At 42.8% G+C, this 20,527-nt stretch overlaps 1 protein-coding gene and 1 non-coding gene across 4 annotated transcripts in view; both read left to right on the top strand.

Annotated features, from left to right (window-relative positions):
• NPSR1 (neuropeptide S receptor 1) overlaps positions 1 to 20,527 on the top strand; it is a 179,713-nt gene that overhangs the window by 142,451 nt on the left and 16,735 nt on the right. For all 3 annotated transcript variants that reach the window (XM_037729120.1, XM_037729121.1, XM_017502228.2), the window contains exons 5-6: positions 9,084 to 9,285; positions 18,276 to 18,352. In XM_037729120.1, the coding sequence (XP_037585048.1) occupies positions 9,084 to 9,285; positions 18,276 to 18,352 (279 nt within the window). The remainder of the gene's footprint in view (positions 1 to 9,083; positions 9,286 to 18,275; positions 18,353 to 20,527) is intronic.
• LOC119467473 lies at positions 15,776 to 15,881 on the top strand. Its single transcript, XR_005196013.1, has one exon. It is a non-coding gene; the product is annotated as a U6 spliceosomal RNA (small nuclear RNA).

Genomic DNA, 20,527 nt, shown 5'->3' with positions numbered 1-20,527 from the left:
ATGGAGGATTAATCATAGCAAGTTTCCCTGGGTTTGAAGATGCAGAGTGGGGCCCTGGGGAGCACTAATGCCATAGAGGAAGGGCCAGTACATATTCACAAGACTAGCTGCCCACTGCTCTGCCCACAGTTGGAGCCCACTCTTCTCCATACACACTGAAGGCAACTAAGAAGCCAGTGTTTAACAGCCCGTACTCCCCTTCCTCCAGATAGCTTTGAAAATTGATAAAGAACCTAACAATCTTGATCACAAAAATGAGGTGCAATCAAACGTTTAAAAAGCGACAAAATCCAAACAGTAGAAAACAGATAATACACTTAAAAAATGATTCCTTAGAATTTGCATCTAGGGAAGCAAATTTAATAGAATTTTAAGATAAGTATAATTAACATTATCAAGGATCTGCAAGAAGGGGGGTGAAGTATGGTAATTTCATGTATTATTGACAGGGGTATAAGTAAACACATCTTATTGAAATATAAAATGTGCAGCACTTTGAAATGACTTCTTGGTATCTGCTCTGGAGAAACACCCACATGTGTGCATGTATACATATGTGATGCATATTGTGGCATTGCCTAGAAGAGCAGGAATTCATTGCTACCCTTGGTGTCTCTCAGTGGAGGAATGGTTAACTAGTCTATGGAAGAAGTTTCAGTAGCTTATGTTTATTGATTGCACAGTAGGCGTCATTCACGATTCTAAGTGTTTACACGTATTAAATATTTTAATATTCATAACATCTCTTTAGGTAGGTTCTATTATTATCTGCATTTTACAGTTAATTGCTGTTCCAAGAGTGAAAGTAATTTGCCCGAGGTCACAGCCCGTAGTGCAGGAGCAGGATTTGAACCCACACAGTCTGGGTCTAGCTCTGGTGCCCTCAAATACTATATAGCCACCTCTCAATGTGGAAGTGGTAGAGCTATGTTGGAAGTAATACGCATCAATATGAACATATCTACATTATATACTGAGTGACAAAAACAACATGCACAAAAACCCATGCAGAATGATACCATTAGAGTCAAAAACTCAAAACAAATGCTAGATACCATGTACAGAAAGATAGAGAGGAGCAGAGAGAACACACAAAAGAGAGCTCAAGGGAAAATGAACAATAATCTGCAAAAACACACACCAACTTGACATTTGACCTCACTGCTACGGATGGGAGTTAGACTAGTGGTAGTGACCACCACAGGAACTTATATGCAAGGCAGTAATTTTTACATGAAGAACATATTAATGTGTTGTATGCAATTAAAATTAAGTTATTTTGATCCTGCTAAATAAGTACGAGAGGTCTATTGCACAGCGTGAGACATATGAGTAACAATACTAAATAGCAGTCTTAAGAATTTGCTAACGGCCGGGTGTGGTGGCTCATGCATGTAATCCCAGCACTTTAGGAGGCCAAGGCAGGTAGATCACAAGATCAGAAGTTTGAGACTAGCCTGGCCAAGATATTGAAACCCCTTCTCTACTACAAATACAAAAATTAGCTGGTCATGGTGGCACATGCCTGTAATCCCAGCTACTCAGGAGGCTGAGGCAGGAGAATCGCTTGAACCTGGGAGGCAGAAGTTGCAGTGAGCCACAATCGTGCCATTGCCCTCCAGCCTGGGTGACAGAGTGAGACTCCGTCTCGAAAAAAAAAAAAGAATTTGCTAACAAGGTAAATCTTATTTTAAGTGCTCTTACCACAAAAGGAAAAAAAACTAAACAAAACAAAACTAAAAGGGGACAGGAAGAAGCCTTAGGAAGTGATGGATATGTTTATGGCATGGCTTGTAATGATGGTTACATAAGTATGTACATATTTCCAGACAAATTAAGTGGTATGTGTTGTATATGTACAGCTTTTTATATGTCAATTATATACCAACAAAGTGGCTTAGAAGTTAACTTAACAAATAGAATGTATACTTGTTTCCTAGGCTTCTTCTTGGTAATTTGACCTGTCTGTTTTGTGAAAGGTTGAGTCTTGTACCAAGTTTTCTGGGCACTGTGCAGCCCTAGTTATTATGAGAGGGGAGGCAGGGAATGGATGAGGCAGGAGAGGTAGGAAGGACGTTTCATGACATAGATATGCAAAGATGTGTCAATGAAGCATCAAACTCTGTAAAATATGAGTAGAGATTTATTCTGAGCGAAAAATGAGTGACCATGGCCCATGACAAAGCCCTCAGGCAGTCATAAGAACATGAGCCCAAGGTGGTCAGGATGCAGCTTGGTTTTATACGTTTTAGGGAGACATGAGACTTCAATCAAACGCATTTAAGAAATACATAGGGTTGGCCCAAAATGGCAGGTTGGGTAGGGTCGGGTGGGGTGGGTGAGGCTTCCAGATGATAGGTAGATTTAACTTTTTTCTGGTTGACATTTGGTCGAATTTATCTAAAGACCTGAGATCAATAGAAAGAAATGTCTGAGTTAAGATAAAGAATTGTGGAGACCATATTTCTTATTTTCAGAGGAAACTTTCAGGCTGTAGGCTTCCAGTGTGAGAGACTAGGTTGTAAAATGTTTCTCATCAGACTTAAAGTCTGTGTTGCTGTTAATGTTGGAGAGATACAATGAGACATGCCCGACCCCCACTTCCCAGCATGGCCTGGAACAGCCTCTCAGGTTACATTTTAAAAGAGCCTTGGCTGAGGAAGAAATTCATTCAGATGGTTGGAGGCCCTTCTAACTTTATTTTTGGTTTGTGATACACTTTTTTTTTTTTTTAAGACAGAGTCTTGCTTTGTCATCTTGGCTGGAGTGCAGTGGCTCGATCTTGGCTCACTGCAACTTCTGCCTCCTGGGCTCAAGTGATTCTTGTGCCTCAGCCTCCTGAGTAGCTGGGATTACTGGTGTGTACCTGTAATTAACCATGCCTGGCTAATTTTTGTATTTTTAGTAGCAATGGGGTTTCACCATGTTGGCCAGGCTGGGCTCAAACTCCTCTCCTCAAGCAATCCACCTTGGCCTTCCAAAGTGCTGGGATTACAGGCATGAAACACCGCACCTGGCCCGTGATACACGTATTTGTCCATCTATTTGTTTATGCCTAGCAGACTTCAGAAAGGATTGAATGTGGTGGACAAAAGAACATCGACACCTAAGAATTTTAAGGTGAAGAAATAGAAGTGAAGGAAAAATAAATACAGGAAATTACATGAGGGAAGTCCCAGGAAACTTGTTAGAGGGGAGGACTTGAGACCCATAGCCAAGAGGGTGACGTGATGGATTACGTTTCACCAAATTCACTGGGTTAAAAAATTAACTGTTTGCTTGGAAAATATGTCTAGTTCTGGGAGACATTGTCTAATATCATGAACAGTGTCCTAAATTATCAGAAAGGAAGCAATTAATATTAGAGTGCTTTTCTAAAGATGTAAAACAACTTATTTCCTCACTACAAAATTAAGAGAGGCTCAACATCGGGTGCTTGGAAAATCCTCATCATCCATAGCTTCTGGGAAAGATGAAAGCTTGGAAACAGACATTAGCCAGCTCCCCTCCTCTGGGCAGTCCCAACGAAAGTCACTGAAGAAATGTAAAAACAGGGGGAGACCTGCATCTGGAATGAGAGCCAAGGAAAGAAGCCGTCCAAATACCAGAAACTTCAAAGAATTCCCAGCACACGAGGGAGCAGATTAAACACGGAGGCCAAGTGTCAATGTGTAATTCAGCCCCTGGGAGCACTCCCTGGCCTTGCACAGGAAGAACCGATCCTCACAAGTTTATAGGGTGAGGGCAGCCTGTGAGAACAGGGCACGAGAGGTTCCAGGAAATAACACAGGAGTCACGTTAGTGCCGCAGCTTGTCAGAATTTAAGGACAGCTGTGAGAGGCAGGGTTCGGGGTTTATGCGACTCAGCTAAGAGAAAGCCGTAGAAAGAGGAGATTTCCCAGAGAGTAGCAGGGCTCTCTGTGGAGAGCCATGGAGCAGGGAGAAGCCAGGAGAGAGTCAAATGCAGCTCTGCAGGCACAGGCAATGGCCGCTAAACTGAGGGGAGGCCATCTTTTATTTATTTTATTGCTATTTACCGAAGGGGTATTTTCTTAGCCAGCAACTCCAGAAAAGTTGACAATTTTAAAGCTCTTCATCAAAAATGAATATGAGAATAATTAGAAAAATATCAAAATAATAAAGATAAATATACAGTGTCATATTAAAACATAATATAAAACTTTGATAACTAAAACAATATAATACTGGAACCAGAATAACATATAAATCATATGAAATTTCAAATCAGCTAGCAAAAATGAATTAGTCAGTATATGGTGTTGAAATAGCTGTCTGTCCATTTTTCAAAAGATTAGATTGCCACCTACCATGGCTAATAACAAAATAAATTTTAGTTGGATTGAAAAAAGAGCACTTTAAACATAAAAGGAGTAAAAGAATATTTGAGTAACACCTTCATAATTTCAGTGAGGAAAAGGCCTTTCCAGGAATCACACCAAAAGCAAAAACAACAAGGGGAAAAAATTAAATTATTTATATAAATAATAAATATCCATCAACAAACTTAAAAAGCAAAATTACAAATGGGAAATCTTTTTATATAACAGGCAAGAACAATATCCTTTTTATAAAGAAGTCAGGCAAAGAAATAAAAACATTCTAATTGAGTAAATGGGCAAAGGGCACGAACAAACTATTAAAAAATAAAGAAACCTAAATGACACTGGGTGCTGTGGCTCATGCCTGTAATCCCAGCCCTTTGGGAGGCTGAGCTGGGCGGATCACTTGAGGTCAGGAGTTTGAGATCAGCCAGGCCAACATAGTGAAACCCAGTCTCTACCGAAAAATACAAAAATTAGCTAGGCATAGCGGCACATAACTGTAATCCCAGCTACTGGGGAGGCTGAGACACGAGAACCACTTGAACCTGGAAGGCGCAAGGTGCAGTTGAGTGAAGATTGCACAGCTGCACTCCAGCCCTCTAGCCTGGGCAACAGAGCGAGACTTCATCACAAAAAAATTTTAAAAAAAGAAACAAAATGAATAGAAAATATATAGAAATGTTCCTTTTGACTATTAATGAAAGAATTGAGAGATTAAATATTTGGATATAAAATTTTACCAACCACATAACAAGATTAAAAGGAAGAATTATCTCCTAACAAAGTGTTAGGAGAATATAAAGAAATGGGTACTTCTGTAGTTACAGTGAGAGCCATGAATTGTAGGCACTTTTGAGAGAAACGTAACAGTATTAGTCAAAAGTTTATAAATCTTCTAAGAGTTTATCCTAAGGAATAACTAGAACTGAGAAAATAGATGCATATAAATTATTTATAATGAAAAATAATGGGAAACAACTTAGATAATAATAGCTATTGATAAAATTGAAGTGTGGTGTAACGATTGGAAAACATGTCATTTATCAGTGCTTTTCCAATTGCACTTCCCACGCTGACCCCCAGAGGGCTCATTTCTCTGGCCTGCCCCAGGGCAGGTCTGGGAGCTGCTGGCTGTCTCAGTTTGAGTTGAGGATACCTGAGCTTTCTACACGTTTCTATACTGGGTCCAAGATAAAATTATATTTGAAGAAAGGATCTTACTACCAGAAAAAAAAAAGCCATTTGTATAGGTTCACATTTCTTAACAGGAAAAGATGGTCATAACAGGCTTTTTGGAGGAAAAAAGTTAGTTTACAAGGTAGCATCTGTATCATGATCTCATCTTTAAATGTGTAGTCTATGTATTATATATGCATGCATTATCAAAATTTAAACTTGCTGTTTCTAGATGGTGCCACTATGGAGTTTTCTTCCTTTTCGCTTATTTTTATTTGCTAGTATTTCTGTAATCAATGTGTGGAACTTATACAATTTTTAAAAAGATAAATGAGTTACATGGAAAAGGGAAGGCTAAGCCCCAGAGAAGCACAGAGCTAGATAAGAGCACAGGGAAGAGGGAGTCTGACTTTCCATGGGTGAGAAACACAAGACAGTCCACCTCATATGCAAACCACATTTCCTCTGTTCAGTCCTGGATCCTTCAGCCCTGAGAAGTCACTCTTCATGGCACATGGGCTCAGCCGCCTAGAAGGCCACCAGTCTCCCTGCTGTGGCAGCCGCATCACAGCCTAAGAGAGTGGGGCTTTCCCAGCATAGCCCAGCTCCAGTATGAGAAAAACAGCTCCAAGCCTGTACCCTGGTGGGCCTTTAGGGAAACATCTTTGGAGACCTTGGTAGAGGAGATCCTAAAGCATGGTGCTATACTCCTTTAATCTGTTTCCCTGTGCATCCCTCGCAAAAGTGAATGCAGTATATCCATCAAGTGGGAATCTGGGTGGGGCCCAGGAGTGACATGTTGCCCTTAACAGTACCCTGGGACCTACAGAAGGAGATGACATTCGAATTCTAACCAGTGAAAGAACAAGAGCACAGGCGCCAGCTATTAACGTCACCCAGGTCCATAGAAACCCATCAGGCTTCACAACCTCACCATTAAGAAGAATCCCCTCCAGTACCATCACCTGCCCTATTAATCCCACCCTGCTTCTTTCTTGATCTGAACTCCCACTGCTTCTCTCTACCCCCGTTTTTCTCTATTCCTTTAGGGACCAGCTCCCCTATACTGGGAGCTGGTATCAACTTCCTAATAGGAGGATCCCTCCACATCCTGCCTCCTGAGGTGGCCGATTTCCTTAAGACATCTTAAGAGCATGCTCCTCAGCCTTCTTTCTTAGGTACCTCCTGGCCTGGTGGTGGTGAAGACATTTTCCTCCCTTTCCAAACCACTTCCAGGCCATTTCTCCTTCGGTATTGCATACGCATGCCCACTCTGTTTCCCTGATGCTCATGCTATGAGTCTAGACTACCTTCTACAACACCTCCCCAATGTCTGTGCCCATATGGCCACAACTCTCATCCAGTGAAGATGTTGACACTATTCTCAGTCTCTCTTTCACCTTTCATACTGTCCTAATCACAGGTGACTCGATGTCTACATAAACCAAGTCTAGTGAGAGGGCTTCACACGACGACTCACAGAGCTTGACATGTTTCTGGTATTTGAGAGCATTGTGAATCAATGACTACCTCACACCTGAGAACGCTGAGGAGAGGCTGGTTGGCACTGTGGTCCTAGCCATGAGGGCCCATATAGAACCTGCGTCACAAAGTTTGCCTGAGGCTGTGTGTAAAAAGATCCTGCCCCAGACATTTCTGCCAGAGAGTGAGAGGCCTCAGGAGAAAGAGGCTAGAGGTCACCAGGGAGGGTTGGAAAGACACTGCCCAAGTCAAGCCCAAGTCAACCAGAAAGACCCCACAGGAGAATTTCCAAAGGACCCGGAAAAGTTCCTCAGGGGACCAAGAATCAGCTTTGGAGGCAGCCAGGCACAGACAGCACAAAGCCATCTGATGACAGCACCAGGCAAGCGAGAACTGTCCTCTTCCTCCTCTGGGTTCCCTGTACCCCAGCTCTGGAGAGACCCCAACATGGTTAGCAATCTGGGGGAGGAGGAGGAACAGCAGACGAGGATAGAGAGTGGAAGGGCCGGTCCCCCTGCCCAGACTCCAGCTTCCTCCCTGAAGCAAGCCCATCTAGAGAGAAAAGACTTAACTTGAAATGATCTTGGGAATTTGGGGGTTTTATTGATATCTAGAATAAAACAATGTTTTAGTTAATTACATAAAAATTGATATTACTAATTTGTATGCAATTAACTAAATTGACACAATGTTTACCACTTAATGTGTCTGTCACCTATGAGTCATCACTGACACAAAGGGGCTTAAGTTTCCAAAGGTGGGCAAGAAAACCACTCCCCCATCCCCAGTGGATTACTGGTTGCAAGTAAAGAACAGAAAAGACCTTAATTGGATTGCTATTATAATTCTACCCCAAGACTCTTTCTTGCTCAGTGGGCCAATAACTACTCTTTTCTACACAAATCTAATATCTCTTTCCAGTGCATACAATTCAGCAAGAACAGGATCCTAGGACTCTATAAAAATCTCAAACCCGAAATATTTCGGAGAATAATAATTCTCCTAAATGTTTCGGGTTTGAGATTTTTATAGATTCCCTAGTTTCCTCTAGATTTTTCTCACTTCTTGTAGCTCCTTGACCACAGCCAGCACACCATTCAACAACACCACTGACTACATTCCAACCCCACCCAAAGACACACTGCTTTCCAAGTTGAAAGTAGGGGAGCAAGGTGGCCTTCTGTTTCTGGAAGAAGGTCCCAGGAAGCAAGCAGCACAGAAAGCACAGCTAGGTGAGGGATTGAGGCAAGGGCTTCAACAACAGCTTGACAGAAAGCATCACATCATAACAACGGGTGTATTTTAAAGGAACTTGCTTATATATGAATTATCTCTCTCCATTCCCATCATAACCTGCTGAGGTGACCAGAACAGCTATTTTTTATACCAATTTAAAGAAAAGATGAGGCTGAGACTGCATAGTTTACCTAAGGTCAGAATATTGCAACTGAAATCCAGTGAGCAGACATAGCTACCAGGTTTCTGGGCTGGGTTTGAATGAGCCCTATTCTCCAGAACAAAGTTCAGTGTTCTTTCTCTGCCTTATAAGTCCATTCATTTTCCTACCAAAAAAAAAAAAAAAAAAGAAGGTTCCTTCCCATTTGGCAAATAACTCTCGAAAACTGTCCCAGGGCTTTGCAGTGCTGGGTACAGTGAAAGGATGCCACACAGACCAAAGCCTGTAGCCCTGCCTGGTACCAAGAGACTGACTGCGTGTGGGTAGACACAATCAGCATTTGCACCGCAACTTATCAGATGTACATAGCACAGACTGAGCTCCCTAACACTGCAGAGGTGGATTCATCAACATCTCAAATCAGATGGGTAAATCAGGAAAGAAGAAGCATCAACCTTAGGCCAGGCAATGTGCTAGCTTCTGTTCAAGCTTCCCTCTATAATCTTCCCATTGACCCTGTATGCAGGTGCTGTATCACTGTTTACATATGAGGAAACGGAGGCTCTGGGAGGTTCTGTGAAGTCCAGGGTGGCTGCCCCATGGTGATCCTTTTCTATAGCAGACTCCATTGTGCTCTCGAAAATGGTTGCCACATACCCAGGCATCCCTCTTTTTTCTTTGGGCAGAAAAGCAAGCCAGGGTCCTCATCGTGATTGCCTGGAGCCTGTCTTTCCTGTTCTCCATTCCCACCCTGATCATATTTGGGAAGAGGACACTCTCCAACGGTGAAGTGCAGTGCTGGGCCATGTGGCCTGACGACTCCTACTGGACCCCATACATGACCATTGTGGCCTTCCTGGTATACTTCATCCCTCTGACAATCATCAGGTAAGAAGCTATCATGCCAGGACCACACAGAGCCCGTGGGGACAGGTGGGCTTTCCTGCTTCACCAGCTGCTGCTTTCCTCCCCTACAGGCCCATTTTTCCTAGTGCTTTTGGGGGAATTGGCCAGGCCTCAAGATTCGATCAATAGCTACCATGGGCTAAGCCTAGTTTCTTCAAAGTAGAGTAAGGAGAAGGGAATGAACAATTACGGGATATACACTATAGGGCATCATGCTAAATAGTTAACAATTATTGCATTAGCCACAAAACAACCTGTGAAATAATTACCATTGTCCCAATTTAATGAATAATAAAACCCAAGCTCAGAGTGGTTAAGTATCTTACTCAACATAAAACAAGATTGAAATCCAGGTTTTTCTGATTTCATACCATATTATTTCTCTTATATCTCACAGCCTTTCAAATACAAGGCAAAATACCAGTTTTAGGGATTTTGTAAATGAAAGATAGGTATACCTAAAACAAACTGAACATAAAACTCAGTATGCACTAAAATGCTAAAATGTGTATGCAGTGGAGTCACATAATGGCAGGGAATATATTTTGGAAGCCACCATTGAAGGAGGTAAGGATTCAGGTAGGATACGGGAGAAGTGGGGAGGAAGCAGACTCTGTGATCACCAGATATCGGAGTGAGTATGAGGGCAGAATGGACAGGTAGGTAGTGCCAGTGGGACATAAGTTGGCAATGAGCTCCTTCCAGTGGCTGGAGGAGGCTTAATTGTGAATGGCCTTGGCAACAAAGTCATAGGATGTCCTGTGTCCTGCAGCCAATGGTAAGCCATAGATGGTCTTTCAACAGAAATTAGCACAACAGCCTGGTCAAGGTAGGGTCTCACCTGGCCATGTGGCAGGATCACCCTCTGAAATAGGCTCTGTATGTGTGGATGGGGTGGGAGACTACAGGGAGAGACCTGGCACATTGCATGTTATTCTTAGGCCATGGTGATCCTACACCTTTTAAGTGCTTCTAAGCCTGCCATGGTGTGTCATATAACACGTCATGGGCAAAGGAAGATCATCCTTTGTTTTTGACAGTGTAAAGAGAGCTGTGATAAAAATCCTTGTACTTAAAATTGTACATGAGTCTCTGGTTATTTCCTCATAACTCATTCTAGAGGAATTACTACATCAAAGGTCTGGATCCAAGATGATACACATTTTAAAACTTTTGATGCATAGTCACAAGCTGCCCTTGAGAAAAGGTTTATTGCTTCTTGGCCCTTTAGCTAAGATTAGTTGTAGAAAATGTATATTCTGGGCAACACTATACAAGGGCTCTTGCTTTTTGCTCCCCGATCTGATGGAAAGTAGTACTATTTCCTTATTAAATCTTTGCCAACCTAAGAGTTTAAAAAGTGTATCATTGTTTTAATATGCGCTTCTTTAATTATGAAGCTGGTGGCATGCTTTTCAAGTGTTTTCTGATATGGTGGGAGTCATCTTTTTTTGCTTATTGTTTATCTTTAGTCTCATAGAATACTAAAGCCGGGAGAAATGTTATCCATCATATGCTCAAACCCCTGAATTATTCATAAGAGTAGACTTAAGGCTAAAAGAAGCTAACTGCCTTGCTCCCCATCAGAGATTGAGATGGGCAAGCACAGAGTAACCCCAATAGCCAGCCCAGCAGGCTTTCTGAGATGGGGTGTTGTCTAGTAATCTCTGCTGAATGGACAACGTAACACCTACAATTTATTTCGACTTACTGTCCTCTACTTCATCAAGCTGAGCTTGAGAGGAAGCTTGAAAAAGACAAGGTTATTTAGACAACCATTCAAGGTAAGTCACAGCATGTGGGAAGGGGCCCATGGCAGAGGGGGCAGGCAAGTGAGCCACAACTGTCAGAGAGCATTTGGAAGGAAGTGGCTTGTGTCATCCCGAGCAACTGAGGCATCAATTTCAGTGCCAGTGCATGTCCTGGCTTCACTGCTGATTGATTTCCTATCAGCTCAAGAAATGATGGTCAAAATACCTGCTCAGCAGAGCGGATGCTGCAGCACGTGGACCGCAGCAGCTCAGGATGTCCTGTATCTATGATTTCCCCATGAATTTGGGCTTTTTTTTTTCCCACCAGGACTTCTCCTCAAACTTGCCTACAGGCTAGCTAGTATGTTTTTTTTTTTTTAGTGTCCTTGAAAGGGCAAGATACAATGTGTCTGCTGATTGAAGGAAATGATTTCAAAAGCTGCTTTCCCTCGGCTCTCATCAAGCTAAGGCCTCTGTTAAGGCCTGCTCCTGGCTCCTTGCTTCCAGTTGTGGTAGTCATGAAAACTCAGCTGTGACCTCCAGCCATCCTTGAGTCTCTCTGAAGCATTTCCTACCTGACAAGAGGCTGCCTTTCCATCACCTTCCCTCTTCCATGGCTCCCCCTGGTAAAGAAAGAAGTCACTGGGGGACTAACCCTCCACCTCCTTCAGCAACGACTCTCTTCTCTAACGAGACCAGGCCCCGGGGGGAATTTGGTGAGGAACTTGTTTCCAACTAGTACCTGACACAGGTGCTACAATTTCATCTCAGAGATAAGGTTCAACTCTTATTTTTTCTTTATTATCTATATTCTGGCCCCCTGGGCTCAATTCTCTGAGTAAGGTTAAATTCTTCATTTGAAGCTTAAATAAACAAAGAAAACAGCTCAAGGAAAGTGGTCACTCACGTTGTTCATCATGCCTCATGCTCTTCATGCATGCGACCTATGTATATATATCTTTATCAAATTGATAGAAAAACATATCATACTTGCTTTATTTTGCATTTCTTTCATTACAAATGAGATTAAATGTATTTTATATACTTATTGTCATTTTTGTTTCTTTAAAGTACTTATTAGATTGGTGCAAAAGTAATTGCGGATTTTGTCCTCAAAAGTAATGCCACTTTAATTGTTTAAATGTTTTTATTTTCTCTATTCTCTATATTTAGAGATATTCTTTATACAATAACCTTTCCCTTTTCGCATGTGTTGCAAATATTTCTCCTGATTTGTCACTTGCCTCTATATTATGGTTTTATTTTGTTTTTGGTTATTAATGATAGTGATTGACATAATTAAGAAAAAAGGAGAAAGCACAAGTTACTACTTTAGTGGCTTTTCTGCCATGAGTACTTCATTGTTTTACTTACTGCCTAGCTTCATATGCATTTAGTATCTGCTAGGACAAGATCCACTTCTCTTTTTCAAAGACTCCGTGGCTGCTTCATGGCGAGCTGCTGACCTCACCTGCACTCCCAGCTCCAGCCATGGAACAAACACCCCTCTTACCCGTGTGCATCACTCCCATGCCTGAACACTATGCCAAACTCACCTTGCCTTGCTTCTGGCCAGTTAGTTCACATCCCTTGTGTCTTATTTCCAATACCAGCTCCACAGTAGAGCTGCCCTTGCCAACCCTGGACAAAGAGGCACCTCAGGTCCTCACTCCCTAACCTGCAACCTCACTTTATCCATGTAGTTATCTAGAATATATGGTAGTGTGACTGTATCTCATGAGTGCAGGGACTGTGACCTTTTTGTTTCTGGATTTCACATCCAGCACACATTAAATATTAGTGTAAATATTAGATTGAATGAATAACATTCAATCTAATATTGTTGGTGTAACATTGGTTGCTGAATATTACATTGAATGAATAACACAATAAATTGCACCTAACAACAGATCTGTCATGTCACCCTCTCTACTCTCTCTTTCTCTCCCTTTCCCTCAGTCTCTCTCTCTTTCATGCACAAACACACACAGAGACACACACACACACACACACACACACACAAACGCGCACGCGCATGAGCGTGTACACATCCTGCTAATATAAAAATTTCTGGCCATCTTATGCCTAGGTCCATTTTTGGCATATGATAGCTCCTCCATAAATATATGTGAGAGGAAGGAAAAAAGGGAGAAAATAATGAGTAGGAGGAGAAAGACAGGGAGAGAGGGAGAGAGAGAAAGAGAGAGAGAAGCAATCATATTGTTGGTGGCAAACTCTCATGAGAGCAGTGTATGAATAAAGATTTAGCTGTTCCATCATCCACTAAATCAGGCTAGGAGTTGAAACCATAGTGACTGACAGCAAAGGCTGTTTTTCTGCATCAAAACAAGAGTTGTTTTGAAATTCACTTGACGTAACTGTCTAATTGTTGCTGGGGAGGTTATTAGCCCCAGTGCAATTACTTTACTTTAGCTGTGCTTATTTCCTTGCTACCTAATTGATTTCTCATTCTCTTCTCATTGTCATCTCTATAAGATAAAGGTAAAAGCAGAAGAGAATCATGGCCAACGATTGAAAAAAAAATAAGTGGAAAAAAGCACATTGGTCATGGATCATTGATTTGTCACATGTGAGAAAACTTTATTTATTTTGCTTAGGAAATGGGATCACACTGTGGGAAAGCCCTATGCCAGGTCAGTGCAGCCCTGTGGAATGAATACACGGCCATAGTGGGTAAAAGGGTCCCAGGGACCTGGCCAGCACTGTCTATGGGCATGCGGTCCAAGGTCAAAGAGAATCACAGGGCCCTAAGTCAATCCATCACATTAGGAAGGGAAAGGACACCAGTGCTGGTATTGATGTATGTATCATGAGATATGGTGAAACCTTGTCTCTACAAAAAGACAAACTGACACCATATATGTATATATAAAATTAACTGAGAAGTGGCAAGAGGTATGTATCCCTACATTCCTAAATTACAGAAGATGGTTGTGGTTGAATTTCCAGCATCCATTCCACTTTCACTCTCAGCCACTCACAGCAACTCCTCCCTTCACCGTGTGAATAGTTCAGGAGCGGCCACGTGATCCCATTTCAGCCTGAATGATCACTCTCCTTCTGCATTTAGAAAATCTTTTTATATTTCAGATCTCAGCTGATACTTCACCTCCTCTGGGAAGACTTTCTAACACACCCCCCCAACCAAGTCAGGGCCCCTATTATATACCCTTGTACCCCTTGCATTGTATCTTCATAGCACTTTACTCCTTTGCAATCATGTATTACTTGTGTCCTCATTTTGTTATCATCTCTCGCTAAGATGTGAGCTCCATGAGGAATGAGACCTTGTCTGTTTTGCCTACCATGGTATCCACAATAGTTCATCCAGTTCCTAGGACAAAGCTGGTGCTCAAATAACTATTGCAAAATTAATTAAAGAAGGAGAGAGACACTTTTGGCCAAGAAGAATCCTTAAGGGTCTTGGTAAGAGAAAAGAAAAAGGGGTATTATCAAACAAAAGGCCAGTTCTCCCTCACCCCTTCTCCCCATGCTTGGCTGAGCACAGGTGTATAGCCCTGCTGAGGCCTCCAGAGCACAACTTCATGTCACCCTCAAGCCCCACGAGGTAAGGTCGGGAAATCCAGCTGGCGGAGGTGGAAACTTAGGCCCTCTCTGCCTCTGAAGGTCTATAGCTCCAAGGCAGTGATGGGCATCTTTCAAGTCCCCAACCCCATACTGAGCCATGAGGGGGTCAGGACGGGGGCACTTCCAGTTTGATAGAGCACTCTCTGTCGTGTCTTATGGGGAGAACAAACTGTTTGCCCTATTTCCTGGACACTTCCTGCACATGATCCAGAACCAAGGCTCAGGATCTGGCCTCAGGCATTCTCCTGGATATCTGCAGGTCTTGCTCTGGTGGCTCGCACTCCCCGTTCTGCCACCACCATACTACCATGAGCTGCCACTATGAAGGAAGTGAAGGAAACAGGCCTGTGTTGGATCCTTTTCTAGGAAGTCAAGCAATAAACCAGCCAGGTGCAAGAAAGGGGCACTTTTCTCAGTCTGGGCAATCCTTCAGTTTTCAGATTTCTAAGAAGCTTCAAGAAAAGCTAAACTCATTTCTTTAGAGAGTGAAGATAGAACAAAGACATGAAGGAAGTTATACCCAAGATGATGAAATTGCTTTTCCTTAGTTCTGTTTATGAGAAAGAGCTATTCTAGGTCCACTCAATCCTGAAGACATGACCGCCATAGACAGAATTAAAGCAATGGGTGTTCTGCCAGCCTGGGGGTTCCAAGGAAGATGGAACTGATTACCAGGGAGAAAAGGGCAGTTCAAGGAGGCTTCATAGCAAGTTGATGTATGGACAATGGACAAAAAGAAGACAAAGTTGCATTCCAAAGAGGGGGCAAAGCAGGCACAGAGAGATGGGAAGCACTGGAGCTCACACTCATCCGAAGTGCATAGGAGTTATGGAGTCAGGGTGGTTTGGTTGGCTAACCAACACAGGGAAAGGTGTCGAGAGACACTGGGTAGAGGAAGCCAGGAGGGCGAGGATGTTGAGGAATACTGTGAGAGGCTTGGATGCCCTGCTGAAGAGACTGGATAGCATCTTGTGGAAAGGGGAGCTGCTGGGTCATGAAGCCGGGGGATGGCTCCGTGTCCTGCAGCTACAGCCTCAGTGGTGGTGTGGAGATGGTAACAGAGTGGGATTGTTACAGGATTATGCCAATAAGCAAGCAAGAGATTATAAGAGGTGCTCATTTTGATAACACATTTACCAAAAATTGGAATGACAACAGAGATTAGCATGGTTCCTACACAAGGATGATGCACAAATCCATGAGACACATCATATTTATGTGTCTGATGGGTACAGAGTTTCAGTTGAGGAAGATGAAAAAACTGTGCAGACAAATGGTGGTCATGGCACCCCAACAATGTGGATGCAGTTAATGCCACAGAACTGTACACTTCCAAATAATTAAAATGGCCTGGGCATGGTGGCTCCGGCCTGTAATCTTAGCACTTTGGGAGGCCAAGGTGGGAGGATCAACTGAGTTCAAGAATTTGAGGCCAGCCTGAGCAACATAGCAAGACCTTGTCTCTACAAAATTAATTTGAAAATTAGCTATAATCTCAGCACTCTGGGAGGCCAAGGTAGGCAGATGTCTTGAATCTGGGAGTTCAAGACCAGCCTGAGCAACATGGTGAAACCCCGTCTCTACAAAACACACAAAAATTAGCAAGGCATGGTGGTGTACACTGGTAGTTCCAGCTCTTCAGGGGGCTGAAGTGGGAGGTCAAGGCTACAGTGAGCTATGATCCTGCCACTGCACTCCAGCCTGGGTGACAGAGCAAAACCCTGTGTCCAAAAACAATGGTGACAAACAGTAATGCAGACGTCTCTTTCATGCATGATTGCTATGCTCTAAGTAGTAGCCTGGTTTGGCAATAATATCCTAGTTATTAGGTGTTTACCATGCTAACAGAAAAGCTGTTACTGGCTTTCACTCATCTGATTGGCCCTAGGTAAAAAGGGCAGGTGACTTAGGCCCAAATCACTAAAGCAGAAGACATTTCTTAACCCTCCCCCTATATACATGGTTGATAGTCATAAATATTTGAATTATTTGTCAGTTAAATATTGGGGTTGCATGTGGCATAACCACAGGCATTTCATGGTGGGTGTAACCTTACCTTGCACAGTATTTCACTTACCTGGGGAAGAAGCTTCCCTGTTCTAGCAAATATTCAACTTAGGGTTGAACTCACTAATAACATTGTTCTTTACTGCAGGCATACAAATTTCAAAAAAGTCCCTGGGCAGTTATATGCGAAAGAACGGAGATGCTCCAAAAAGTCCCTGAGCTTTCCTGGAGCACTCAGAGGGGTTCGCTGAGCAAGGATGGGAAAAGGCAATAAGAAGCAGAGATTTTAACACGGCCATTAATTAAGTTATATTCTAAAGATCATTAAAAGCAATTAGTGCCTCGTCAGCTACTGCAAACTGAAGCTCTGCTTTTTTTTTTTTTTAAACTAATGATTCTCAAGAGGGAAGAAATGCAGTTTTAAAATAAAGCATTGCTTTGTCCCAAAGTTTTTAGTCAAGGCGCTTAATGTAGTCAAAATATCAAGTAATATGAAAGAAGAGTATGAGTTTTTCTATTTATCAAAGAGTACCCAGGACAAAAAACTTGCTGACACTTTTGAATCATTAACACTTTGTTTTCCTGTTAGGCACAGATTAAATCATGTAAGAATTGGTGTGATACAGTGTACAAAATAGGCAAAAAAGGGAAGAAAGGAAATCACGCCTTTTAAGTCTGCACTAATTTTTCAGCACTATACTTGGTACTTTAAATATTGTCACATCTGATACTCAACAAGTTCAAGAGGTCTGTATTCTTAACACCGTTTTGTAGAATCTCAGCGAAGGCTCACTGTGGTAGTTACCTACTACTGCACAACAAATTACCAGGAACCTAGTGGCTTAAAGCAAGATACATGTATTATCTCACAGTTTCTGCGGGTCAGAGTCTGGCCATGGCTTAACTGGGACCCCTGCTCAGGCAAGGCAGCCGTCAAGGTGTTTATCCAGGGCAGGGGGTCATCAGAGGCTGGACTAGGAAAGGTTCTTTTCCAAGCTTCCTCAGGTCCTTAGCAGAATTCATTCTCTTGCAGCTGTGAGGTTCATGGCAGCTTGCTTCTTCAAAGCCAGCAATGGAGAGAAACACCAGCAAGACAGGCACGACGCTCTATGTAATCAGTCCCATTCCCTTTGCCACATTGCATGGCTTAGAAGCAAGTCACCATCTCTTCCCACAGTAAAGGGGTGAGGTTCACACAAAGCCATGAATGCCAGAGTCAGGGATCATAGATGCCACTTAAAAGACTGTCTAAAGTCAGGATTGAACAACAGGAAAGTAGTAGAGGAGACCCAAGTTTTTGTGACTCTAAAGCCTGTTTCTGGATTTTAATCACAGCTCTCCCTCAGACCATTTGGGTTACGTTGAGGAAACTGCAATAACTTTACCAGGCCTTAGCCTCCTCACTTAAGAAAGAAGTAACTCCATCCAGTGGATCCTCATGGTCACTTTCAGCTCTGTAAACAGCAAGTATGGGGGAGGGGCAGGCATGGTTAAAAGATCCCTCCCTTCACACCTTGCACTCAGGGAGGTGGGAGTGGTCTTCTTTGTGTCCTCACAGCAGGGATCCACCAGCCACTTTAATATTCCCTTTGGTTCTTTCTGCAGCGTCATGTATGGCATTGTGATCCGAACTATTTGGATTAAAAGCAAAACCTATGAATCGGTGATTTCCAACTGCTCAGGTGAGTCTCTAATCTGCATGGCCCAATTCTTGGTTAATTTGCTTTCACGGAGATTTTCCTCTAGCAAATTTAAGCTGGGGCTTCCTTGATACACAAGCATACAGGATCATATCAGGAGCCAGCCAGCAGACCAGACCCACCGAAGGCTGTCACAGGCAGGCTCTATCTTCCCCCATGCGACCTCCCTGAAGTCTAGAAGGAAGTGGGGGACTTTGGGCCTGACCAAGCTATGCCAGCAGAGAGTTAGCCTTTGAGCTAGGACCCAAGGGTTACCCTAGCCTCAGGACTGGCAGAGAAGCACCTTGGAGGACACAGATATGAAAAGAGAGACTGTCCAAGGAGGACATCACACCTTCAGCAAGGATAAGGATCGTCTTTTTTTTTTTTTTACTTGAATTTTCAGATGCGTAAAGCTGCCATCTGTTCATAGAAAACTCCTAGACCCTAAACCAGTACAGGCACGGTGGCCCATGCTTTCCCAGCTGCTCTGACATACCAATTCAAACCAGATCAAGCCTAAGACCACCTACTACAACCCTTCCCCAAATTCCTTCTCAGTACACCTGAATGTAGAGCACCTTGTATGCAATAGACTCTGAGCCCTGGAAGCCTGCCCTGTTCCCAGGAAAATATTACTGGACCTGGCCAAGGTCAACCTGGAGAAGACACAGCAAACCTAAGGGCCAAAGGAAGAAAGCACTTCTAGTTTTCTGTTTATAATAATGTGATTGCTCTGCAGAAGGAGACTGGTTCCGCTCAGGTTCCACACCCCTCCCATTCCTTGTGCACACACACACACACAACACAGACTCACATACACACATATATACACCTTCACACACTCAGTCTCACACACACTAACAATGCATACTCACACCTATATGCACATACACAAGGACAACAAGCTATAGCACAAACATCTGGAATAAAAAGAGCTGCTCTCTGTTCCAGATGTGCTACTAAGATCTGCGCCGCCTGGCAAAGTCATGTAATCCCTGGGTTCCAAGACATTAAAATAAGGGGATAGACTGGATTCTCCCTAAGCCCTCCTCTTTTCAGACTGTGAGCTAAACTTTTATTGGACCGAGACAGATCTTTTTTCTCCCTCTTAAAGCTACTTTTTCCAATAAGACTGTGAGGCCACCAAGAGGATGCATAAGTATTATTGGTCACTGATAATCTGTGTCTCTTTCCCTAGAAGAATGAGTAGAGATGTATAAGTCTGGGTTCTTCACCTGAATTCAGTTCAATTCTTTTGTGTTCTGCATGTCAGGAGTGGTACCAGGGACTGGGAATGGCAAATGAATGAATAGCATGGTTCCTGACTACAGGCAGCTTACAGTCTAGGGCCTTGGGTCTTGGCCCTGGCTGCACAGCACAATTGTCTGGGGTTTTAAAATGCACCAAACCCCAGACACCGTTTCCTGAGAGACTCTGATTCACTCCGTCTGGAGTGGGACATGGACATCATTATTTCAGAAAAGCTCTTTAGGTGTTTTTAATGTGCAACTGGTCCAGTGGGACACAGAGTCACAGGTGGCAGACCTTCACACTGACTAACCAGGGTAACCAAGAGATGTGCTTAGGCTGCTTGGAAATGTTGAACCCACGAAGACCCAGTAATTCAGCTTGGGGCTAATTCCAGCCCCCATGCAGATCCTAGTGCTTCCCCTTCACTGGCAGAGTCTCCACACCCTGGTTTTTCTAGATGAGCAAGAGCAATTAGAGAGACTAAACACAAGTATATTCATTCTATTCAGTACAATTGGCTTTGGTTAAAGGTTAGAATGTTCATCTGAAAAAACATGGATAAAGTCATCCTTCCTCTATCAGATATCAAATAAATGCAATAAGTACTGTAATTACAATACCATAATCATTGAAAGAGAATTATATGGACAGGGACATCCAATAAAACAGAAATGCTAAAGAAAACCTCAGAAATTTAGAATGTGATGGAGTATTTTGAACTAATAGAGAAATAGAAATTAATTACTAGTGTTGAGACAACTGCCCATATGGAAATAATCATATACTAAATTGTTATATCATATGCTACAAGGAAATACACCCCTTATGAAAGGAATAACAAAAGAATGAATGAGAGAGAAAGAAAGAGTGAGAGAGAAAGAAAAGGAAGGAAGGGAGGGAGGGAGGGAGGGAGGGAGGAAGGAG

Source organism: Cebus imitator, unplaced genomic scaffold (genome assembly GCF_001604975.1).
Source record: "Cebus imitator isolate Cc_AM_T3 unplaced genomic scaffold, Cebus_imitator-1.0 Scaffold294, whole genome shotgun sequence".
Lineage (NCBI taxonomy): Eukaryota > Metazoa > Chordata > Mammalia > Primates > Cebidae > Cebus > Cebus imitator.
The sequence above is the reverse complement of the archived record's forward strand: the minus strand, read 5'-3'. Positions and strand labels throughout refer to the sequence as shown.